Source organism: Staurois parvus, unplaced genomic scaffold, assembly GCF_062004578.1.
Source record: "Staurois parvus isolate SC_StPar_1 unplaced genomic scaffold, SC_StPar_1.0 ptg000086l, whole genome shotgun sequence".
NCBI lineage: Eukaryota > Metazoa > Chordata > Amphibia > Anura > Ranidae > Staurois > Staurois parvus.
In genome coordinates, this window is record NW_028317882.1 from 5,870,989 (window position 1) to 5,897,376 (window position 26,388).

Sequence of the window (26,388 nt, forward strand, 5' to 3'; positions counted from 1 at the left end):
AACCCCCCCCCCCTTTTTCAAGGGACCAAAAGTAATTGGACAGTTGAATCAAAAGCTGTTTCATGGCCAGGTGTAGGCTACTCATTCAATATTTCTTCATCAGTTAAGCAGGTAAAAGGTCTGGAGTTGATTCAAAGTGTGGTATTTGCATTTGTAATATATTGCTGTAAACCTACATCATGCGTTCAAAGGAGATGTCCATGCAAGTGAAACAGGCCATTGTAAAGCTTAAAAAATTAAACAAATCCATCAGAGAGATAGCAGCAACATTCAGGAGTGGCCAAATCAACAGTTTGGTACATTCTGAGGAAAGAAGAATGCACTGGTGAGCTCAACAACATAAAATGACATGGAAGACAACAGTGGTGGATGATAGCAGGATCCTCTCTCTGGTAAAGAAAAACCCATTCACAACATCCAAACAAGTGAAAGACACTCTCCAGGAGGTGGGCGTATCATTGTCAAAGTATACAATCAGGAGAAGACTTCACGAGAGCAATTACTGAAGGTTCACCACAAGGTGCAAACTATTCATAAGCCTGAAGAATAGAAAAGCCAGATTAGACTTTGCCAAAAAACATCTAAAAAAGCCAGACCAGTTCTGGAAAAGCATTTTTTGGAGGGATGAAACTAAGATTAATCTGTACCAGAATGACTGGAAGAAAAAAGTGTGGAGAAGGCTTGGAGCAGCTCATGATCCAAAGCACATTCCGTCATCTGTAAAACATGGTGGAGGCAGTGTGATGGCATAGGCATGCATGGTTTCCAGTGGCACTGGGTCATTGGTGTTTACTGATGATGTGAAAGAAGACAGAATCAGCCAGATGAATTCTGCAGTGTTTAGAGATATACTGTCAGCCCAGATTCAGCCAAATGCAGCAAAGTTTATTGGACGGTGCTTCACAGTACACATGGACAATGATCCAAAACACACTGCAAAAGCAATCCAGGAGCTTTTGAAGGAAAAGAAGTGAAATATTCTGCAATGGCCGAGTCTATCACCTCATCCAACCCAATTGAGCATGCATTTCACTTGCTGAAGGCAAAACTAAAGTCAGAAAGACCCACAAAGAACAACTGAAGACAGCTGCAGTTACAGCCTGGCAAAGCATCAGAAAGGAGAAAACCCAGTCTTTGGCAATGTCCATGGGTTCCAGACTTCAGGCAGTCATTGCCAGTAAAAGATTCTCAACAAAAAATTAAAAATGCCTGTGTCCAAATACATATGGACCTAACTGTATATCATTAAGAGGAAGTGTGCTACACTAATACCGGCTGCAGAAACTGTTGCGGTACACCAAGTTGGTATACACCTGTGTGCAATAACAGGACAATCCAAAACTACAAATAAATGCATAAACAGCAAAGTATGTAAAAAAACAACATATTAAAAATGACAAACAAATAATTAAAAATAATGGTAATGGGATGGATGGATAAAAGTCCATCTTACCCCACACAAACCAATATTGAAGGGTTAATAATATAGATCATCCCTTAATGTATAGAGATATCCCAATTACAATATGAATCCCAATTAGAATTCCTAATGAATGAATAGTATTTAAACTAAGCCAAGTAGGTATAAAATACCATGATGGTGAATGTGAAATTAGAAATAAATCTTTACGTAGCCCTCCAGAGCCAAGGTCACACATGACAGATAATGATGCAAAACTAAATATTGCCAAACGTTAGGCAATCTGAATAGATATATATGGAATATTCCATATTATAAATATCGGAAGGGGAAGATGGTGAGTGATGATGAACTGGATAGGAAGGTGATGAGGGAAAGGCTGTATGTAGACAAAAAAGAAAAGTGTACAGTATTAAAAAATATAAATAATGTGCAAAAGTTTATAAAAAATATTTAAAGAAGGGGACTAGTGACCTTTGATAGTCACTGAGAAAACAGTTAAGATCTATATCACGGTTTAACAGATACAACGCAATACCTTCAGAGGCCTAGTGGAGTCCATGCCTGGACTGGTCAGGGCTGTTTTGGCAGCAATATTAGTTGGGTGGACCTAATCTTTTGGCTGATTGGTGTATACTCTAATGGATGAAAAACATATTTTAAAAAAGTGGGATCGATCATACTAGAAAAAGGTACCAGGAATTTAATTTTGGTGTGTACACTGTACTTTCATAACACTTGCTATTATGTCTTCTAGGGATCGTCTCCGCACAACCACCAATGTCCTAGGAGATTCTTTAGGAGCTGGCATTGTTGAACATCTTTCTAAACATGAGTTGCAAAAACAAGATGCTGAGCTGGGAAACTCTGTTCTAGAGGAGAGTGAGAAGTCCTATCAACTTATATACACAGAGAATGACATCCAGAAACACCCCAGTAGTGAAACATGCATGTGAAAGGCACAATTCTGACCATTTTGTCATTCCCATCCTTCATATGTGAAATGCACTTACCTCTCTTTGTAATTCTTAGATTCCATGAACACCATTGGAGAATGCCTGTTATCAATATTCTGAAAATGCCACGGCACACATCAGTGTATGATTGGATGTGAAGATCAAGAGGACAGTCAATTTGTATGATGTGTCTTGACACACCCCACTTTTTGCCACGTGGTATCATAAATGATCTACAATAACTTAAAAGTCTTCAGGCTCCGAGTTTTGTAACTGGGAACAATAATTATGGAAGTATGATTAAAAATAGATGCCTATATCAAGTTACTATTGAAAGCCATAATTAATTGTACTTGAAGATCTTCATGTTCCTAATAGCCTTACGTTAAGTAAAGAGAAGAACTTTCAAAATTAATAACTGAGTTCCTCTGGACAGAAGTTGTGTATGCCATCCCTTTCCTTTAAGTTCTTAAGATGTAGCCATATCTGTATAATGCTTTCTAAATGACCAAAGGAATACCAGTCATTGCTCATTTCTGAAGTTGTATGTAATATAGATGTCAGGTGCTTTTGGGGTGCTAAAAGATTTTATTCTTATGGAGGTGGTTTACTTCCTAATACAGAAGAAAAGCACTTTCCCCTCATTGAAGCAGATATTTTTTTCTTGAAATTTCTGGAATGAACTGTTACATCCACCATGCCCTCTGCTAAAGGTAGTGATAGAACAAGATCCTGTGATACTTGACCTAAGCAGATATCTCCTGTTGTTTTTGTTACAACATTAAAGTGTTACTAAACCCAGGACCCTGCAATCACTTTATCTGACCTCCCACAGTACACACAACATGGAAATGCAATTATTTTAGTAAATATAAACTGCTAACTACCTTTTCTCATCAACAGTTAGGGCAGTCTTGTGACTTCTATCAGTGTCCAGCAGAGCACTGGTTAACCATTAGCTGCCTGGCCTATAGCTGTTTGGCGGCCGCAAAAATGGTTTAGCTTTCCAGGGTGTACGCCATTTGGTGTCCTCCCGCAAATGCGCAGTTCGCGCGGTTGCAGAGCCATACAGCGGCGCGATCTGTCACCGGCCGCGTACCTCGGACACGGCCGATAACAGATCTGAGTACAGGCCCCCGTTTGACCAATCACAGCAGGTCACATGACAGTTGTATACAATGGATGGCTTCATTCATGCCATCCATTGTATACTAGTGCCTAGCTGTGAATGGTCACAGCAGGTCACATGCACGTGTCATGTGATTAGCTGTGGCCGAATCACAGCTAAGCACAAAAAAAAAAAAAAAAAAAAACCTGAATGAATCAATGTCATTCAGGTAAATGCTTGCTTATAGCAAAGTAATTCTTAGCTATAAGCAAATTGTGTAAAAAAAAAATAAAATACTGATCACTTTCCCAAAGTAGTACAATGTTACTATGGTAACATTGTACTACTTTGGTCATAGTAAAATATGAAAAAAAAATCTTAAAAAAAAATTTAAAAAATGTAATAAAAAACTAAAAATAATAAAAAAAAATATATTTTTTTTTCATACTGTCACCAGTCAGTGTCCCTGTTCACCGCCATGCCAGTTATATGATGACGCTGTACTGCACTGGTGACAGTATGTAAAAAAAAAAAATAGTGAAAATAATTTTTTTAATTTTTTCATTTTCCGAAAAATTATGACAAAAAAAATACAACTTCAAAAAACTCGCCATGCCTCTTATGAAGTACGTCCGACTGTCTACTCTGCAAAAAGGGGTCATTTGGGGGATATCTGTACTATTCTGACATTCTTGGACCTCAAGAAATTAGATTGGCTGTCAGTACTTCAGGATTGATCAATTTTCAGATCTATCCCATAGTTTGTGAACTCTATAACTTTCCTACAAACTAAATAATACATCCTAATTTGGGTTATTTTCACCAAAGACATGTAGCAGAATACATCTCGGCCTAAATTTATGAAGAACAATTATTTATTTGTAAACTTTTATAACAGAAACAAAGAAAAACGTGTTGTTTTTTCCAAAATTTTTGGGTTTTTTTGTTCATTTAGCAACAAACAAAAACCCCAGCGGTGATTAAATACCACCTAAAGAAAGCTCTAGTTGTGTGAAGAAAATGATAAAATTTTAGTTTGGGTACAATGTTGTATGACCGCGCAATTGTGATTCAAAGTGTGAGAGCGCTGAAACGTGAAAAATGGGCAGGAAGGTGTAAAACTGCCCGGTATTGAAATGGTTAAAGCTTGTAAGAGGAGTTTTCATTCTGCTCTTGGAGAATGCAGAACCCCTGACCTTTGCGTGGACAGTGCTGATTGGCCCTGTGCTGATCACATACACTCTCCCAAGAAAATCCACACATATGTCTTATAAGTAGATAAGAGGGGGACACTGGGAGAAGGGGAGGATCAGAGAGGTCAGGATCAAACAGCCTTTTTACACAATGCAGAGGATTAACCCCTTAGGTTCCACAGTGAGTATAACAAGCATGCTTTATTGCAAATACAAACTGATTTTACTGTTGTGGGTTTAGTAACACTTTAAATATATTGGTGAAGCAGAGAAAACTAAATGGTTGCTGGTAAGGAATACGAAAGTCTAAACTATATGTGAAACCTGTAAATATTTTCAAAATACTATTCTAGCACTATCTGTTTTGGTTTTTTTTTTTGTTTTTTTTTAAAGGCAGGAAACCACAATGCTGATATAAAAAAGTAAAGCAACCCACAAGCAACCAGATTTCAATTTATTGGTGTTTTTGTAGGTTACTGTGCTTTTTTATTATAAGTACAGAGTATTTTAAGGCATATAGTACATTTCAGTGGTTAATCAAAAACTAAATATGATTAAAGCATTAGATTATTATAGTTAATCATCCTTTCTGTGAATTACTTTTTACACTCCAGAGGGTAATATTACCATTATTAGACATTACCAACTCTAGACAATGTATTTGCTGTCAAATTAGATACTATAAATCTGTGCTACTTTCCGATACTTATTTTTAAAAAGTTGGAATGTAGTTGAAAGAATTTTAGTGTCCACCCACAAACCACAAAATGTTAAAGATGTAGTAGCTGACAACTTCTTAATTGGTAATGGGCTCTCTATTGAGTATTGCTTTTTTTTTCAAGTTTGCTATTAACACTTTGTAATAGAATCTTCTTGAATTATTTTCCCATATATTTACAGTGTTCGAGGCATTCCCAAAAAATGTAAATCTGTGAAAAGACTGGGAGAAAAAAAAACATGAGCCTTTTGGAATATGTGGCTTGCGTGTGTGTGTGTGTGTCTGTGTACATATTGCAATGTGGAGATGATGTAAAGGAAAAAAAAAAACAAAAAACACTGGAAAAATGCTTATTGTTTGGAGGTCCAATAGCCATCAGACCTTTCTACAAAACTGGACAAGTCCTCATGCACACTGGGCGTTTTGATAATGTGAGTTTTTCAACTTTTTTTATCGTTATTGCATTAGTATTAGTTGCGTTTTGCCGCAATTAGCAGCATTTTTTCTGCATTTGTGTTTTTAGAATTTTTTTGGACCAAAAATAATTTTTTTTTTTTTTGCTCAAAAAATGTCCAAAAACACAGCTTTGCGGCATTTTACTGCGTTTTTCAGCGTTAGAGCGTTTTTACAGCTAAAAAAACTCACTTGTCATGGGTTTTTTGAAGTCCCAGCCAAAAAACGTTGATTACAGTCTATGTATGCATGGACACATAGGATAACATACTGGGGGGTTTACTGGCTGTAGAAAAAACCGTTAAAAGCCAAAAACAACAGCTGTAAAAACGTCAAGTGTGCATGAGGGCTAATAATGTAATTTTAGGCTTTTTGGTTTAACCTCTTCGCACCGGCCGCACGCAAATGTGTGGCCTCCCAGCGTCTGGGCCTTGATGCCGAGTGGCCGCACATTTGCGTGAAATTAAGAAAAACATTTGTGCTGAGAGCGTGCGCTCTGCGCACTCCCAGCACACATGTCTGGTACTCACGGAAAGGTCCCGATCTCCTCTTTCAGTCAGAACCTTTCTCGATCATGTGACCGCCGTGAGGGCAAATCACGGCGGTCACATGACCCAAAAACCCCGCCCCGCCTCCCAACTTCTGAAACCCTTAAAGGGCCAGGAGGCTCCGGTGCCAAGGGGTTAATTTTATTAGAATAGGATGTGATACACTTCTCACTACTGTACTACTTACACTAAATCACATAATGCATGGCAACTGGTAAGTTTTTTTTTTTTTTTTTTTTTTAATAGTTCCCAGAGCTAGATGACCAATTTTATTAGTTTATATGGCACGTTAAGTTCCATAAACAGGACTTCATGCATTGAGTACACCTCACTGTTATACGGAAAGTTCAGAGCAACTCACCGAAGAAGAATGGTGGGACTCGGGCTTACATAGCTTTCCAACTCATTTTAACTAGCACGCTTAAGACTTTGGCCAGTTTTATATATGGGGCAGAATAGAATAGTCAGTTTTTCTGGATATGGTCAACAGATTCATTTTTTCATTAATCATCCAGTGACTTGCAAAAACTTCCTGCAGGAAAAAATAAGAACAAAGTTTAATTTCATACAGTCCTCTTGGGGCAATTTTTATAGCTATATATTATAAAATGATGTTTTATTTTATATGGGATGTAAATCCTTTGTATGAGACACATTTTGTGCATATTGTATATTGCCAAAATAATTTATGAATAACACATCAGAGGATTTCTAAAATGCAATAGTTTGTAAATATTCTGCTGCTAACGTTGATTGATGTAATTCTGTTTCCTGGTAATTTGTCATTGGTGTTTTTAATTATGTGAATTTGCTTTGTACAATGATTTTATGATTATGCTTGGAAGTTTTATTTTGTTTTATATTAATGTGGGTATTTTGTTTTCCAGTATTAGAACAGAGCATGTTTATATATTTTTTTTAGTGTCACTGATCAAGTAGTATTGGATGAAAGACTAAGGTATTTCACAAATATATCAAAGTTTGTGTACTGCATATGTATTTTTTGCTTGTTTCATCATATGGATTACAGTAATACACTATAAAATGCTGACTCTATGTAAAATACTGAATAGCTATACTGTTTTATGTTAAATTCTATGCTAGATAAAATCTAAAATGAAGGGCCCATACCCATATACAAGTTTTACTGCAGGAAAAATGTGTAAAAAAAAAAAAAAAGTGTTTTCTAAGCAAACTTGCCATGTTGTTTAAAGTTTTATATTTCATTTTAAAGTGCTGTTGTGCACAATGGACAATGAAGTATTTACATATTCCAAAACAAGGCCAGGTTTCAATCAGTTATCTTTAAGCTTAAAGGAGAAGTATAGCCAAAGCTCTTTTGGCCATTGTTCAGTGGATCACAGGAATACACGTAGTTCTGCACTCCTGTGACCCAGATTGAGCTGACAGCTGGCTAAAGCCCGCTGTTGGCTGACATCACAAAGCTGGTCCAGGCTATGCAGGGATCCCGACAATAATTTCTGGATCCGCCCAGATGCCTGACTGGAATCTGGCTCGGGCTCTCAGTGCACCACTAAGAGCCTGAGCCAGCTGCTTCCACCTATTCCACAGCCCAGTGATTCTGTGAGCACTGGAGGGCCATAGCACAGAGCGGGACTGACAGTCACCTAATAAGTGGTCAGTGGTCTTTGATCGCTCAATTCTCGGTGTAGAGCCAGTCAGGAACATCCATCCGATGCTGCAGCCATCTAGGGGTGTGTGTGTATTTTTTTGGTTTTTTTTTTTATTCCCACGCTTCCCTTTTAAAAACATCAGCTGTGTGTTGATATTAGAAGTCTGGCAGGCTGACAAATTTCTGTTTCTATTAAAATTATTGCCCCTGTTGGGAATAGTGAGTAGTGGTGATATCTGGTTCAAATTTTGGTGAACCCAAGCTTCCAACTGAAGTCAAAGGGGTAAATCCTGTTATTAAATTATGGCCGTTTTTTGGGGAAAATGGACAAACTATTGTCAAGCTATCAAAGCTTGGCACTGCATGGGGAGCCATTTAACAAATCAATAACCTTAAAATAAAAAAAAACAACTGTACAAGAGGAGAGATTTCTTTTAATGCAACTTTGAGATCCACATGGAAAAACACCAATCCTTTAAAATTATATGCTTTGAAGATCCCTTTAAAGGGATAAATTCACCTTTGTACTATGTTCCATCTGTATTTAAGATAGAACATGGTGCAAATGCTGCCCCCTTACCCCTCTGACAGCTTATGGGAATTTGTCCCTTTAAAGTTGAACCTAGCCTTTTAAGCTGTTTTGTGGTGTCAACGGAACAGTATGATTTCAATGGACACTGGCACAGTCATTGGCACCATATCCTGGCATCACATATTTTGTTTGTGTAATATTTTTAACTTTAACATTCTGCTTGTCCTAAATATGGCAGCATCACCCCAATATGAATCATTTCAACTTGAAAAAAAGTCTTTAAACCACTTAATGACTTGCTGGTCTGCATACTTATTGTTCTGAATGGACAATCCTGTATTTTTTTTCCGCTGAACTGCACTGCTGTGCGCACCCATAGTCTTGTGATTGAACAGGCATAAGGTACAGAGCCAATGAGAGTGGCTTTGTACCTTATGATCACTATGAAGAAAAACAAATTACAGTGGTCTCAAGTGTAAACACTGACTATGTGGTACAGCCAGTTTTAATCTTATCTCACACACAAAAAGGGGGGGTTGTGAAAGGGGAAGTGCTGGTTGCTCAGCATAACCAGCAGTGTTCAAATCAAAGTTCCCTCCTTCCTGCTTACAGCCAGTGCCTAGATTGAAAGAACAACTTTACATTAAAAAAAAAAGAAAAAAAAGCCTACAACAATGTGATAGGTATTGAATTTTGGGCCCCCCTCTGTGGCTAGGAAGTGAAAAAGATCTCACACATTTTATCTTCATACTCAAAAGGAGTGTGTTTTGGTGTGTAAGTATGCCCATACTAAATGTGAAAAAATATAACTTAACTTTAAAAAGAAGAGGGAAGAAAAGGATTTTTTACTTACCTGTAAAATCCTTTTCTTGGAGTACAGCACACAGACATAGTCCTAGATAACTGGTTATATACAGCTTCCTTTATCTGATTAGACACTGGCAAATCAGTGCTGTAAGTACCCACATCATTTTTTGTAAGCAATAAGAATGGGATCCACATCCAGGAGGTGAGGGTTCTGCACTCAAAGAAAATGATTTTACAGGTAAGTCAAAAATCTTCTTTCACATACAGTACAGGACATGGGAATAGTCTTAGGTGACTGGATCATCCAAAAGCAATACAAATGAATTATAAATACAATAAAGAATGTAGCGCTAAACCCAAAAAATATATGCACAATTAAATAGTAAAAATAATATAAAAGAAAAAATGTGAAATCACAAAAAAAAATATATATATATAAATGTGACAGTGGTATCAATTAATATTAATTAGTGCCCATAAATCATAAAATCCACACAATAAAATAAATAGCTCAAAACATGTGAAAAAACATTTCCATATATATATGTATATATAGCACGCATACATATATATATAATTATAATCACACGTGCCTCTTGTGAAGTGAAATGACCATTAAAATGGTACAAACAACAGTGCTCTCAAAGTCCAATAAATGTTGCTGGTGAAGAAAAAACAGTGCTTCCAATAACTACTGTTATTGACCATAGGCAAAACTCGTGCAGATCTCTGAGTGCATATAAATCTGACAATCCGACCACCATCTGGATAAGCCTCTCGCCTCATCCCTTCGACCCTTGCGGATCAAAGAGCAGTTGTGGATCCCCCTCACGGATCCTCCAAGAAAACTATCACTCCAAAGGTTGCTCTCTCAGAAATCAATATTCCCACTCTGGCTCTTCTCCAGGAAAGTATTGCAGCATCAGTCTCTCAAATGAGACAAAATGAATCCTCCCATAGTGCAGTATATTTTATTTGTAACATAGGGACAGATAACATTAAGCTTTTTCACTTACGTAGCAGCCAGTCCAAAACCTCATGCTTTCGGATGAGGGTATGTATGTATGGGTGTACAGCTGAATACACAGGTGTACCAAAAGTACTGAGGAAGTCACATGACATTGTGACGCAACGCGTCGGCTTGGCGTGGTGACGTATTTCCGGTGTGGTGGCCATTTTGGTACACCTGTGTATTCAGCTGTACACCCATACATACATACCCTCATCCGAAAGCATGAGGTTTTGGACTGGCTGCTAGAACAGGGCCACACAACCAAAGGTCAAAGACTCTAACTCAAGCAGCAGTAAGTGGCACTTCCAATTTGCACTGATCACTGTATTAGTGTCACTGGGGATGTCAGATGTCAGTGGCAATTAGTACCCCCCCCCCCCCAGTATCAGAATGCTCGCCACAGTCCCGCTAAGTCGCTGATTGCCGTCATTACTAGTATAAAAAATAAAAATTCCAGTATATACCATCATTTGTAGACACTATAACTTTCACCTAAACCAATTAATTTACACGTATTAGAATTCTTTTTAGCAAAGACATGTAGCAGAATACATTTTGGCCTAACGTTATGATGAAATTTGATTTTTTAAATTTTTTTTACTTGATATGTTAAAGCAAAAAGTCAAAAATATTTTTTTTGTCACAACTGTCGGTCTTTTTTGTTTATAGCATAAAAAAATAAAACACACAGGTGATCAAATACCACCAAAAGAAAGCTCTATTTGTTGGAAAATAGGATGTAAATTTCATTTAGATGCATGACCGCGCAATTGTCAGTTGAAGTAACACAGCGCCGTGAAAAAAAAAATGGCCTGGTCAGGAAGGGGGGTAAATCCTCAGGAGGGCAAGTGCTTAAATATAGTGAAGGCGGGCAATAATGACATCACCATAGAGGAGGAGAGAGAAAGAGGCTTGTCATTCATCAATGTGTATACACCCAGAAAGATGACTCGGTCACGTAGGACTAGACTCAAACAAAGGAGGAAGTGAATAGCTTGTCTGACGAGCATGTGCAGTGCTGGCAACAGTGATTCAATAGGATCCTATGCTGCAGTGGGGACACAGACAACAAAGAAGTGCATGCGAACGGCAAGATCAATCAAGGTTTTATTACTCACTATGAAACAAATGTTTTAATGATTAGGGCAATATGTATGCAATGCAGTATTACATGCAAACACATTTAAATCACTTTTGAGTTTTTGCCGTAGATAAGAGGCAAACGCTCACAGCATAAACCACATCCAAACAGTGGAGTGAAAACTCCTTAGGACATTTTAGATCAGAACAGGAAAAAGGAAGGACAATGTCTTTCCTTAGATGGAAACCACTGCGGCCTAAGAGAGGCCCGAGGCATCAAAACAACCTTATCCATGAGCCACCTCAGGAATGGTTCCTTACATAAAAAGGTTACTAACTCTGATAGCCTCTTAAAAGAAGTAAATGCAGCAAGAAAAACAAACTTATTTGTAAGGTCAGCCAAAGGAATAAACCTGATGGGCTTGCAAAGTACCCCTGAACAGACAAAAAAAACAAGGTTAACATGAAGGCACCAGAGACTGACAGAGGGAAACTATATGAGCAACCCCCCCCCCACCCCTTTTCCTACACATAAGCCTTCAAAGAGTGGTAGGCCAGTTACTAGAAAGAATAACCATGGTCAAGATCTCAGAAGCGCTCACTTATATTGCTTTTCTGATAAGTAGCTGTTAGCACCAAAAATGTGACACACCAACCTTATAAAACGATACAAGAAAAGAATAGTGCAGTGCTAAGCATCACTTTAACAACATATAAATAATCCTAAAATAAAAATTAATACATAAAGTGCAAGGAATAAGTGCAAATAGTAAGTGCATTAAAAACACTTCCACTTGCTAATCTAAAGTTAATGTACGAAATTATCATGAATGTAAATAAAAAGATATTACAAAAAGCAATACATCAAGTAGTGCTGAAATATATACAGTATGTGTCCAGTCAATATAGTGTGTATCCAGATTCTTGCAATTCCCAAAGCAGTGCAAGAAAAAAAGGGAGAAAAATTAGTTCTCCACCTTGTCACCAGCCATGCACAATCATCCACCTTTATGCACTCACCAGAGGGCTAAAATACAAATAGATGTATTATAGCCAGTGTAATCCAGATACTATCTCCAGCGTTCCAATCCCTGGTCGCCACTCAGGTTTCCTAGATGGAAAAGAGCTCACACCACAGAGCCTAAGATGGCTGCCGATCTGAATTCTGGAAACGGCGGAGTGACATCAGTACGTAAGGCCCCTCCCAACACATTTCGTGTGCAGGACATATGCCTACTGCAACCACAACAAAATGGCGCTGGTAACTTCCGCTCCTTCTCACACTGAGCAGGCTATTTAAGGGTGATTAAGATTGATGTTAGCGGTAGGTGTATCCCGTGAAGACGTGTGGCGCACAAAGCACAGGGGCCTTACGTGCTGACGTCACGCCACCATTTCCAGAATTCGGATCGGATCTGGAAAAGAAACAGGGCTTGTAGGAGAGAGCCTACCTCACCTCCCTGTGAGCTGAAAATAAGCTGGCAACCCCCCCAGATCCATACCCTTCCATCTGGTTATAAAATATCCACATCTAAAAAAAAAAAAAAATGATCAAATTCATTAGGGTACAGTGTTGCATGACTGAGTAATTGTCAAGTCCCACAGCAGAGAAAAATAATCTGGTGATGAAGGGGTTGGAACATGATGGCACATGATGAGGTGGTTAAATAGTTTGGGCTGTGAAACCTGTGGGGTTTTTTTTGCTTTTAAATCAAGCAGTAATAGGCATGAATTGACCAGTGGAAGTAAAAAATTACCATGGATGTGTAAATAACACCAAACTTTTATGTGAAAAAGTTGTCTGCATCCAAAAATCCATCTTGTAAATTTAGAACAGTAGTCTTCAAACTGCAGCCCACGGACTGGATGGGTCACTTTGCTTGCCTTTATCCAGCCCTTGGGGCACTATTCGTCTCATTGATATCAACCATTGGGCACTATTCCTTCCACCGACACCAACAGTTGGGGGGGTGGCCTGAGGGCGTTGGAGTGAGGATGAGCTGAACCAGAGCTCCTGCTTTCCCTGGGCTTATCTGTGACTCAGCGGCAACTCCCTGCCTCCCTGTCAGCCACACAGGCATGCCATCTAAGTGCAGCCCCATCTTCTCAGCCACCCAGCGGTGGCAGCTCCTGAGCGGGATCACTGGAAGACTTCTACCCACACTCAGACAGGACTGGAGGTGCATCCAAAATGGTGTCTGGCAGCATGTCAGCTCAGCCTTCTTCACCAGCTGTTGGCAGCAGCTCTCTTCTGCACTCAGCAGCATCCCAGGTACAGTGCCCTAGCCCTACACCTTCTGCCCACTCTAGGTTCCGAGCATCCACTCCTTTGATGTTGGGGATGTGGCTGGGGACTGGGATCTCCAGGAGCACATCAGAGCTCTCCCTAACAAGGCTTATATCACATAATTAGTCAGCATGGTAGAGCATTCCTTCCAGCAGGCTATAGAGGGGCTCCGGGCAGACACTGTAGCATTGGGGACTAGAGTGAAGACGTTATGATCTGCACAAGGTCATCTTGGCCAGTTTCTAACAGCCTTGCAGAAGAATGCCAAACACCTTGAGGATGCTTTAAATTTACTCATGGATCAGCTTGAAGATTATGAGAACAGAGGCCGCTAAGAAAATATCCGCATCAGGGGTCTCCTGGAGGCAACCCGCTCGCCAGATCTGCTGCCCACTGTGTACGGCTTATTTTACCAGATCATGGGTGAGTCTGCTCCCACATCCATTGAAGTTGACAGAGTCCCTGAGTTTGATGGAGACAGGGTGTCCTTATTCCTGGATTTATCAAGATGGACACTAATGCAGAGGTAAAACTCTCCACCCCTACTTGGAGCTTTATGCACGGCGGGGGTGACTTATCGCTGGGGATTCCCCTTTCCCCTCATGGCTACATGGAATGGTAAGTCTGCTGTTCTGCGTACTAAAGATGACCTGCCCCACTTCCTGGAAACCTTGGAGCTGTCAGCGGTAGTCTTTCCGGACTGGAGACTTCACAGCCCAGAGCACTGTCACCATGGTATTTCCAGACCCCGCAGGAGGAATCATGCAGGGCGTGGGAACCCAGGAAATTTGTCTGCTTCAGCTACTTGACTCATTATTAATCAGGTGTTTTTTTTGGTCCCATCATTGCCACAACTGCTGGTTTTTTTTTGTTAGCTTACTGGTCTACTCCTTTATATGTACCCTAGACTTTTCTGGTAGAGGATGACACCAGTACTTTTTCTATGGCAGGAATAAAACTGTTTATAACTTGCGTGCAGCTGATTCCATGTTAATATTGTAAATTTACTATTAAATGTGTTAGCCCAGGGGGTATGGGATTTCCACACCTTCCTGTAGTAAGTCACTACCCCACAGAAGAATGGTCCTCGCCAGAGGACTTTTTTTTCTACACATTTGCAGTATGTTTTCTCGGCCCTGACAAAGTCTGCCCACTTAGTGCTCACTCTTAGGAATGCTCTGTTGATTCATAGAGGTTTTTTTTTCTTCCTGTTTGTCAAATGTCTCTTCAAAGTGACCCGGAAGGTTGTTATGTTTTCCTTAAGGGGATGATTCAGGGTCAACAGTATACAATAGCTAATATCTATGCCCCAAACTCAGGGTCTGTTAATTTCCACTCTGCTGCCATAAAACTTTTATTGGAGTTCCATGAGGGTATGGTGATGCTGGGAGGGGATTTCAATATATTGCTTGAGCCAAGTTTGGACTCCTCCTCTGGTAAAAGAAAAAATACCCTCTCCTATCGTGCTTTAAAACATGTTAAAAGGCCTTTCCATGGCCTTCCTTTAGTGGATTGTTGAGGGTGATGCATGCAAAAGTTAAAGATTTCAGCTACTACTCTAAGACATTTGATACTTATCCACGTCTAGACATGATCCTTGTAGACCTGTTTTTCTCGAGTAATGTTCTATCCTCTTCCATGGAGTCCATTACTATATCTGACCTTGTCCCAGTGACTGTCTTTCTCTCCTCCTAACGCTAGCCAAAGAGAGAACATCTGGTGACTTAATGTAACTCTTTTGAATGACCCTACCATTTTGGATGCCGTCACTTGATCTTTGCAACTTTATTTTGAAACAAACTCTACTGAGGGGGTGTCCGTACAAGTGATCTGGGAGGGCCATAAGACTGTGCTCAAACAAGAACTGATTCCTTGAGGCTGGACATCCTCTAGTGGGCCCTGTGCTCACTGCCCGGCCCCATAGAGCTCAATTGGCATTTGCCATTGAACACCAGAATTGGCAGGTCCACCACTGGTGCCCTGTGCTTTTCACAGATGAGAGCAGGTTTACCCTGAGCACATGTGACAGACGTGAAAGGGTCTGGAGAATGTTATGCTGCTTGTAACGTCATTTAGCATGACCGTTTTGGTGGTAGGTTAGTGATGGTCTGGGGAGGCATATCAATGGAGGGACGCACAGACCTCTACAGGATAGACCAAGGCACCATGACTGCCTTTAGGTATCGGGATGAAATCCTTGGTCCCATTGTCAGACCCTACACTGGTGGAGTGGGTCCTGGGTTCCTCCTTGTGCACGACAATGCCTGGCCTCATGTGGAGAGAGTATGCAGGCAGTTCCTGGAGGATGAAGGAATTGATGCTATTGAATGGCCCCCACGCTTACCTGACCTAAATCCAATAGAACACCTCTGGGATATCATGTTTTGGTCCATCCAACGCTGCCATGTTGCACCTCAGACTGTCCAGGAGCTCAGTGATGCCCTGGTCCAGATCTGGGAGGAAATACTCCAAGACACCATCCATCGTATCATTAGGAGCATGCCCCAATGTTGTCAGGCATGCATTCAACCACTTGGGGTCCATACAAACTATTGAGTACCATTTTGAGTTGCTGCAATGAAATTTTAGCAAAAATGGATTAGCCTGCTGCATCAATTTTTCACTTCGATTTTTGGGGTGTCTTTGAATTCAGTCCACTGTAGTTTGATAATTTTCATTAAATGATGGGGCATACTTACGTTCCTAACACATTACCCAGTCCATATCAGTACAGATATCTAGCATATTTTTTTCCCATTGAGATCTGATGTGTTTTCAAAGTGACACACACACACCTCAGCATAAATTGATACACCCCAACAGATTTGTTAGAAGACATTTACTTTCCTTTTGAAAGCAACATTTTCTATGGGACACAATACCGTATTTTCCGGCGTATAAGACGACCCCCTACTTTTCCTGCTAAAATATAGGGTTTGAGCTATACTCGCCGTATAAGACTACCCCTCTTCCAACGCACACCAAATAAAAATGAAAAAACATCAGATTTGATTTCAATATGGTATGCTATTTCAGTATGGTATTCCAATGATGGGGTGCTATTCCTCCCACTGACACCAATGATGGGGCACTATTTCATCCACTGACACCAATGATGGGGCACTATTCCTCCCACTGATACCAATGATGGGACACTATTCCTCCCACTGACACCAATGATGGTGCCCCATCATTAGTGTCAGTGTGAGGAATAGTGCCCCATCATTAGTCAGTGGGAGGAACAGTGTCCCATCATTGGTGTCAGTGGGAGGAATAGTGTCCCATCATTGGTGTCAGTGGGAGGAAGTGCACTCCATCGTTGGTGTCAGTGGCAGGAATTGCGCCCCATCGTTGGTGTCACTGGGGAGAATAGTGCCCCATCGTTGGTGTCAGTGGGGAGGAGGAATAATGCCCCATCGTTGGTATCAGTTGGAGGCATAGTGCCCCATCGTTGGTGTCAGTGGGGAGGAGGAATAGTGCCCCATCGTTGGTGTCAGTGGGAGGAATAGTGTCCCATCGTTGGTGTCAGTGGGAGGAATAGTGTCCCATCGTTGGTGTCAGTGGGAGGAATAGTGTCCCATCATTGGTGTCAGTGGGAGGAAGTGCACCCCATCGTTGGTGTCAGTGGCAGGAATTGCGCCCCATCGTTGGTGTCACTGGGGAGAATAGTGCCCCATCGTTGGTGTCAGTGGGGAGGAGGAATAATGCCCCATCGTTGGTATCAGTTGGAGGAATAGTGCCCCATCGTTGGTGTCAGTGGGGAGGAGGAATAGTGCCCCATCGTTGGTGTCAGTGGGAGAGGAACAGTGCCTCATCGTTGGTGTCAGTGGGGGAGGAACAGTGCCTCATCATTGGTGTCAGCGGGAGAGGAATAGTGCCCCATCGTTAGTGTCAACGGGGGAGAGGAGCGGCTGCTCCTTCTTCCAGTTCGGCAGCTCGGTTTTTGCGGGGCCGCTCGTCTCCGCCTCCTCGCCGGTGATTGGTCGTCTGTGTGCCTTTCCAGTGCTGGCGCCCAATCGTCGGTGAGGAGGCGGAGCCGAGCGGCCGCGTGACCATCGAGCCGCCGAACTGAAAGAAGGAGCAGCCGCGCTTCCTGGACCGGATCGTCGTGGGACCGGAGCCAGGTAAGGTACAGCAGCCCCTCTGCCCACCCCTGTACTTAGTGCCGCCCTGACACCACCTCGCACCGGCGTATAAGACGACCCCCGACTTTTCAGAAGATTTTCAGGGGTTGAAAAGTCGTCTTATACGCCGGAAAATACGGTACTACAAAATACTCCCACAAATGCAGGCCATTGATTGCAAAACAAGATTTTTTTGTTAATTTGCACAAAAAAAAAAAAAAAGTATTTTTTCCAACAAATTCATTCAAGACCATGCTGCAAAAATTAATACACCCCAATGAGAGTCTTAGGAGCAAAGCTAAATTTTAGACACCAAAATCCTAATTAACAAGCATTCAACTACAGGTGAGTCTAATTATTCATTAAATAGGTGTCCAGGAAACAGTTGATTATAAGAGTGTTACTTAAACAAAACTCCTTCCCATTTCATGCTGTCAGCAATGGCGCCACATGGAAATGTCACAAGGCATGAGAAAGAAAATAATTTTACACAAACAAGGTGAAAGCTACAAGAAGATCAGCAAAGCTTTACTTATCAGTCTGAATACTGTAGCAAAAGTGATACAAAAATTTAACAAAGATGGAGCTGCAACTATCTCACAGAAGTTAATACCTTGACAGGAGCACCTTCTCATGAGAAGGGTTGAAGCAAATCGCCATGCAAGTTCACTGCAGTTCGCTAAAGAAAAAGAAAGCCAAACTGGGGTGATTGCTTACTGTAACACAAGACAGTGTACACTGCAGAGGAATGGCATGCATGGGTATCATCCATGAAGGAAGCCTCTCCTAAAGCTCATGTGCAAAAAAGCCTGCCTAGTTTTCCAGAGCCTATGCTGAAAAAGAAGACGACTACTGGGATTCTGTACTCTGGAGTGATGAGACTAAGATAAATGTTTTTGGAACTGAGGGCTTCAAAACTGTATGGCATTGCAAAAGGTGAGGCGTACCAGAAACATGGTGGTGGCAGTCTTTTTCTGTGGGGCTGCACGAGTGCTGCTGGTTTTGGGGAGCTGCATTTCATTGATGGCATCATGAATTCACAGATGCACTGCTCTATAATGAAAGAGAAGATGCTACCATCACTCTGTCTCCTTTGTCGATGTGTTTTTTGGATCATTGTCCTGTTGGAAAAGTGCACATCTAAGGCCACTGTTGCATTTCTGAAGAAGAACAGGGTGAAAGTGATTCCGTGGCCAAGTAGGTCTTCTGATCTGAACCCAATCGAACACCTATGGGGAATTCTGAAGAGACAAGTTGAGCATCACTCTCCATCCAGCTTCCAGGCTCTAAAAGAGGTCGTTCTTGCAGAACTGAAAAAGATAGATGTTGCAATATGTCACCAACTTGTTCATTCCATGACTAGAAGACTTGGTGCTGTTCTTACAAATCATGGAGGTCATCCAAAATACTGGATGGAGTAGTTTTGAAGTCGGGTATATTCATTTTTGCATCAACTAATTTGAGTAAAACTGAAGATTTTTGTAATCGAAGTTATATTATTAACCTTACCTTTTATGGAACATTTTTTTAGCTCATTACATGAAACTCAGTTTTGTCAAAATTTTGGAAATTGTTCGTGTTCATTGAGCTATTGATTAAAATCTTACTTTTCAAAAAGGGGTGTACTCATTTATGCTGAGCACTGTATATTGTACATTCACATCAGTCCCTAAAACTCAAGGAGTGTACAAATCGAAGGTCCCTAATTCATATATACACATACTAGGGCCAATTTAGATAGGATCCAATTAACCTACAAGCATGTCTTTGGAGTGTTGGAGGAAACCTGCGCAGGAAGAACATGCAAACTCCAAGCAGGTGGTGCTGTGGTTGGGATTTGAACCAACGACCCTAGTACTGCCAGGCAGAAGTGCTAACCAAATTAGCCACTGTACTGCCAAAATCCTAAAATACCTAGTCTACAATAGTCTGAGATAGCAAAAAAAAAAAAAAAAACACACTACACACCTCTACTCCCTTGATTCCAAGAGTCTGCTCCCTTTTCTCCTTTCCTAGTTCTCCTACCCAAGTACTACAATTTCCACCTACAACTGTACCTCCGCCACTCCTCTTTCTGTAGGGGTCCCCCAAGGCTCTTGTCATTGAACCCCTTTTATTCTCAAACTCCACCTCCTCCCTTGGTCAGTTGATAACCTTGCATGGATTCCAAACATAATCTCCATACTGATGACAAACAAATCTCTAAAGATGTGCAAGGAGACAGCTGAGAAGTATAATTTACATCACTAATTTACTGACATATTGGTATGATGTCACACCACTTCCTAAAAATATTTAGGATTGGGCCCCTTAACCTATGGTAACATATCATAGTTGTGTAGGGGACCTTTACACTGTCAATTTACCAACCATATTTGAACCTAAAGTAAGCATATTACATTATAGTTATTCTTACCATGATCACCATCAACCAGCTGACCAAAGCACATGCTTTACAAGCTATTGGTTCTGGAATACTGCACATGACTTCATAATAATAGATGATTAAATGCCATGTCAAATATAGTTTTATTATTCATCTACATTTATTGTCATTTGTCAAATACAACATATGTAGTGTAAATAAAGACAGAAGAGACATTAACACATTAAATTCAATATAATCCAATATTCACTTTACAAGAAAATAAAATGAAAGTCACAAAAGACCAAAGACATGAAGCATTGTGTCAAAATGGGCATCATATGTATATTTACAGTATTGTGTAATTAGTCAAATATATAGTGTATTTCATTTACATATGAAAATACAGCTTGAATATGTTATTTTAGAAAAATAAAACAGGAATCGCATTCCCGCATAACACAAAGGTGTACACAGCATGTAGTCTCTTTGAAGCCTGGGAAACCTGAAGTCTGTTAAGGACTGAATTAGTCTGTTTCTTTGGGAGAAATCAGTGCCATCTTAACAGTAAGAATGAAGAAATATTTGCTTTGAGTTCTTCTTTATGTGTAAAAATTGGCTTGGATTGCTGCCCATTTTTGTACATTTACACTTTCATTCAGCTGAATAAGTTTAGCTTGTGCTATGGTTCAACAAATGCAAGGCATTCAGTGACTGGGGCAAGGGGAGAGGAGGGGCAGGTAAACAAAAACATGGCAGATCTCAAAGCCAGCAAGCCAGAAGTATAGCGCGAGCTAGAATATACGCCTGAATGAAAAGTGTAAAGTTTACATGAATGAGCAGAGATCTTGGCCATTTTTACAGAACGGTAAGGACTAAAATCCATTTGCGTGGTGTAGCTCAGTGTTCGCGTGCATTTATGGTATATGTATATAAATTCATGTACACTCACAAGCACTCTTCTGTACATTTCAAAAGAACCTGAAGTGCTGTGCCACACTTTGTAAACCCCACAGGAAATTTCTCATTGTATAAGAGCACCAACCTGTTTATTTACCCTTTGCATGACATAGGTCTGGTGCTTCTTTAGACCACAGCTTAAGGGTTGCAGCATAGGGAATATTTGCTATAAATTTCAATTTAGGCCTATTTACCCAGTCTTCATCTTAAAAATGTAATCTAAAGAGCAATGTGTACAGCAAGCATTTACAAAGCAAGTTATAAACACTGCTACACTTTCTAGCACTTAAAAACAGACAGATAAAATGGCCCCTATGGTGTAAACTACATACGTAACATGTAGTGATAAATGATGAATAAGCTCCCAATGCTAGTTATGTGTGACTAAATAGCTACTACATATGCCATTTGTGTAGCTTACATCACAAGATACCTTCTGTACCATCTGTAGTAATAGTTTGCTACCATTAGCAATTAATCACTAGGGATTGTAGCAGATGCAATAGACAAGTTTGGTAAATGCTGAGCTTATTTGACATTCTATTTTTTCTACTTCTGAAATTCCCAGGCTTGCAAAGTGTTAAACAGAAAGGCAACTACATACTCCCAAAAAGGGAAGGGGTTACAAGGCCACATGGTCACAATAGGGCAGGAGCAAAGAAAAGAAAAGAAAAAAAAACAGCGGAAAAGTCCTGTTGCAGGATCACCACTTTAAAATTTTGAAAGTTGGATCATTTGCAATGATAGGTCATCTTTAATTTATTATAATGCTGACTTTTAAGCATTATATAACATTTCAGTCAAAAACTAGATACAAGTTTTTTTTATTTGCAAGTAACTAGATTTCAGATACACCAGGTGAAAACTGTGAGCAAATTTTCATCAAAACACTACACAATATACCACTTATTGATCATTTCATATGCACTCATTTGTAGAGCAAACTACTGAACAAGTTGAAGCTTTCAGGGATTGTGTTCAAAGACATTTTCTGTGTTCTGCTGTCCTGAGTTCTGTTCACATGGTTAACACAACTCAGCAGTTTCTGCAAGTAAGGAAGCTGTGCTCTTTTCACTTAGTCTGCATACCCAATGCACATTTAATTTTTCACTCGGAATAGCAGTCTATAAAATATATTTGTGCCAGCTAAGTTCCTAGCACTCACAGAAACTGTGCCCATGTACACAATACCACAGGCTACACATAGCCTTGAAATGACAGTCAGAAGATTTGACCATCAAACCACCATCATAGAACAATTATGACACGGACTTACACGTTTATTGCATATGGGTGTATTATATGCCTATGCATCAAGTATTATCTTAAGAATAATGAATATAGTTTTAGAAAATCTATTTTGAAAGATCGATGCTGTCCCAGAAAATGGCTGGCCAGGGGGAGCTCTTCAAAGGTTACAGAACACCCATAAGTATATGATTGATCCTCCTATAGTCTGACAATTGTCTCAGATCTATGGGCACCTTTTAGAAAAACCTGTGGCCTCTATTTTACTTACATCAACATGGTACCTGCTTTATTCACAGAAGCCACTAGGCTGATATACACTAAAATAAAATAGCTAGAAAAAGATATACCTAAGCTGGATAAGGCTTAAATAAGCCAGCTGTTTATGGACTAGGTGACAGAAACACAAATAAAAATCAACAGAGGAACAGGGGGATTGTGGAAAGGCAGGATCAGATATACTAAGGCACTGAATTGTTAAACTCTTGGTTCTTTAATGCCAAAAGGAGCCAGGAAAATTAAAAAAAAAAAAAAAAAAAAAAAGACACTGAGCAAAAACCAGCACAAATCTATCGCGTTACAGATACTTAAGTCAACGTTGAGTTAGACAACAGTCCTTATCGGTTTAAAAATTACAACTAAAAAATACAAATATCCATGACTGGATTCTAAAAGGCACCACAGCAAAAACAAAAAGGGGCCTGCCCAAAATCAGCACAACCAAGTCTCACAAATAAAGAGCAAAACCCCCTTGTGCTTTGCTTACAAGATGCTTTGGTATCTAAACAAGTCAGAACAGCCATGGCTGCACATTCACCACAGACTTTAAAGGGAATCTATAGCGTGCTTTCTTTTTGCATTGATAATTATCGTTTAAAACTGCCTCACTTCTAAATTAAAAAATAAAAATAGAATACATTTATACTGTTCATTATTCACCCATTTTACTCAGCACAGCCATGTATATATGCTTGGAGGCAACCCCTACTAGTAGTGATAAGGCAGCTGGGACACCTGCTGTGAATCCAAGTTTTTGTTCCTGGACCAGTGTAGGATAGCTGGTTGTGCACCTTAAAGTATATCCTGGGTTACTTGAGCGATTACATATAATGCTCTCACTGCTTAATCCTTCTCATGATCTTCTGGTCATAAATGAGATACTTTGGCAGTTGTAAGAACACTCTCACTGGAAGGGCAAGGACAGCTGGTGGAACTCAACCTTGAAAGCCCCTAGCAGGTAAAATGGAACTAGTTTTAGAGAGGCACACTAGGAGGTGTTCCTGGCTAGGAAAAGTAACAGGCATCTTGTGTTTTTTTGCACCTAGGTAATGACAGGTCTGCTATATTCAGAGAGATATGCCAGCTCATTACCTTTTTTTTTCTAGCATAATACAGTATTTTAAAAGACTAAATATTAAATACCTTCCAAGTACCAAAAGCTTTGGACAGTAAGGTTTGCTCCATCCAGCAAACTGGTATCAATTAAAAAAAAAAAAATCTAAAAATTCACATTACAGAAACGTGACTTGAAGATAAACCAATAATAAAGTCAATGTGATGTTATTGAGTGTTGAATTAATATGCTTGGCAACATCCACCACGCACCTTATCTGCAAAATGAATACCCTGCTCTCAGTTATGTCATTTTATTAAGCGGTGTTGTGTTGGTACTGTGAGGCACTGTGTAACAAAAGGGCAATTCAAGTTAAAAGCTAGAGAGTAGGGTTACCCTGGATACTGAGCATGGCTGGAGTGACTAACATTAAAAGTTATTAAGGGTTCATCTTTGTTTTAGTTGAAAGGGGTTATCAAAATCATTTGATGCTTTGCACAGCTTCACACAACAAAATGAACTGTCTGATGATGCAAACAATTTTAATAGTTGCGGTTTTTGTAGCAATAAACCCTAGTAATTATGTCTTAAAGATTTTACACCAGTATGACATGCAGTGGTCAAAAAGCATGCTTTCATCATCACTTAATAATCTATTCCAATTTATAAGTCTTGCCACTCATCAGCATAGTTTAAATTCAGTTTTAGTGGCTGGTCAAGCAGCTGCTTTTCTGATGAGATCTCTTGCCCACTGGTGACGGCTGGTAAGTATAGAGCAGCAATATCAAATATTTTATGATTAATTCACACTATACACTAACCATTTATGTCAAGAAAGCCATTTTTTTCCAATATAGATTCCCTTTAAACAGACTAAATAAACTTTCATTCACAAAGAATATAAACCAGTGTCATGCCAAAAGTACATGCTCCTAATTTCTGATAAAGTTTAATAAGCAGATGTTAACAGGAAAAAAGGCAGGGAGATTCCTTCAACAAGTTGTCACATGTTAATGGGCATAAAAAAAAAAAAAAAAAGGTGTCTTTTTCATACTCTTGGCAAGCACTCACCGCAGATTACACTAATTAACAGAATATCATGAGCTACTATTTTTATGTACAATAATGTTCATTTCATCATTTCTCCAATCACAACCATGCATTGCAGGTACTCATTGTGTTTAAATGCAGTATGATTTGGCAAAAAACTGCCCGCTTCAGAATAACGAGGTAACAGAGCCATGGTGCAGTTAGGAACCCAACAATGTACCTAACTGGATTAGGAAAATGGAAAGCCTGAGCTACAATCCCTAAAGCTTCCAAAAATATATGGAAACATCTCCTACAATACTAACTCAGAAATGTATTTAAGAGGAAAAAAAAGGTAAAAGGATAAATTAGCACATAGCACACATGTCTGGAGTGAGATTGTCAGGAATGTGGTGATGTCACATTTGTCCCATGCCAAACTTCACTTTTCAGGACTCTAACACTGAAATATCAATGAATGGCAGAGTTCTTCCAAAACACGTGTCATGTGTGGCAGAGGCACTAAATTCACGGAGTTCTTGTTTGAGGCAGGTGTGCCTTCAAACATGAGGTGATTCCATTACTGGGAGCAATAAGGCGCTGGAAATTTTTCTGTATTACACCTCCTGCAGGGAGTGGTTCATCTCCACACGTTCCCTCTTCACTGGTGTCTCACCGGACGCATCATCACTGCCCAGCTCACTCATGTTGTCTGTATAGAAGGGAGAGAGACCAGAATTAAAAACAAAAAAGCATCTTTTACTAATCTCTAAACAGCAATGAAGTGTCAACAGGGCATGTTTAAAGTTGTGGACTAAAGCTGAAATACAGTTCCTACAAAAATATTCATCTGCTTTGTACATTTTCTTGTTGTATTATCATGGAACATAAGGAAAGTGAATTTCACATATTGTTTGAACCGAAATAGACTACTCTTTATCAAAAGTGAAGAGATATCTCTGCAAACTGTCCTAAATGAACTACATGAAAAAACAAAACAAAATTAATTATTGCATAAGCAGACACCCTTTAAAATGACACCCCAAAATCAAATGGGACAGCCAGTTCTTTTCCAAAGTGGGTTTGATTTACTAAAACTGGAGAGTGCAAAATCTGGTGCAGCTGTGCATGGTAGCCAGTCAGCCCCATCTTCAGCTTGCTCAATTAAAAAGTGATAATAAAAGGACTACATTTTTTTTAAAATAACAAACATGTCTATACTTACCTACTGTGTGCAGTAGTCTTGCACAGAGCAGCCCTGTTCCTCCTTGTTGGGTCCTCCGCTGGCACTCCTGGCCCCTCCCCTCCTGTTGGGTGGCCCTACAGCAGCAGCTTGCTATGAGGCAACCATGGCTCCGTGTGTGAATGCTCGGCCCATCCCATCTCTCTTCTCATTGGCTCACTGGCTGTGATTGACAGCAGTGTGAGCCAATGGCTCCCGCTGCTGTCTCAGCCAGTGAGGAGTCCAGAGATAGCTGAGACTCCAGTGCACAACACTGGATCAAGAGGGGGCTTAGGTGAGTATTAGGGGGGGCTGCTGCCCAGAGAAGGTTTTTTTTACCTTCATGCATAGAATGCACGA

The 26,388-nt window shown here is 40.0% G+C and overlaps 2 protein-coding genes across 3 annotated transcripts in view; one reads left to right on the forward strand and one right to left on the reverse strand.

Moving 5' to 3' along the window:
• The window catches only part of LOC149468489 (excitatory amino acid transporter 1-like), an 85,283-nt gene extending 77,822 nt beyond the window's left edge, over window positions 1-7,461 (forward strand). The window contains exon 10 of the mRNA XM_089669998.1: window positions 2,178-7,461. Coding sequence (XP_089526124.1) covers window positions 2,178-2,376 — 199 coding nt within the window. The 3' untranslated portion in view covers window positions 2,377-7,461. The remainder of the gene's footprint in view (window positions 1-2,177) is intronic.
• A 12,920-nt stretch (window positions 7,462-20,381) lies between these two features.
• The window catches only part of RFX2 (regulatory factor X2), a 75,703-nt gene continuing 69,696 nt past the window's right edge, over window positions 20,382-26,388 (reverse strand). For both annotated transcript variants that reach the window (XM_089669999.1, XM_089670001.1), the window contains one exon: window positions 20,382-25,518. In XM_089669999.1, coding sequence (XP_089526125.1) covers window positions 25,424-25,518 — 95 coding nt within the window. In that variant the 3' untranslated portion in view covers window positions 20,382-25,423. The remainder of the gene's footprint in view (window positions 25,519-26,388) is intronic.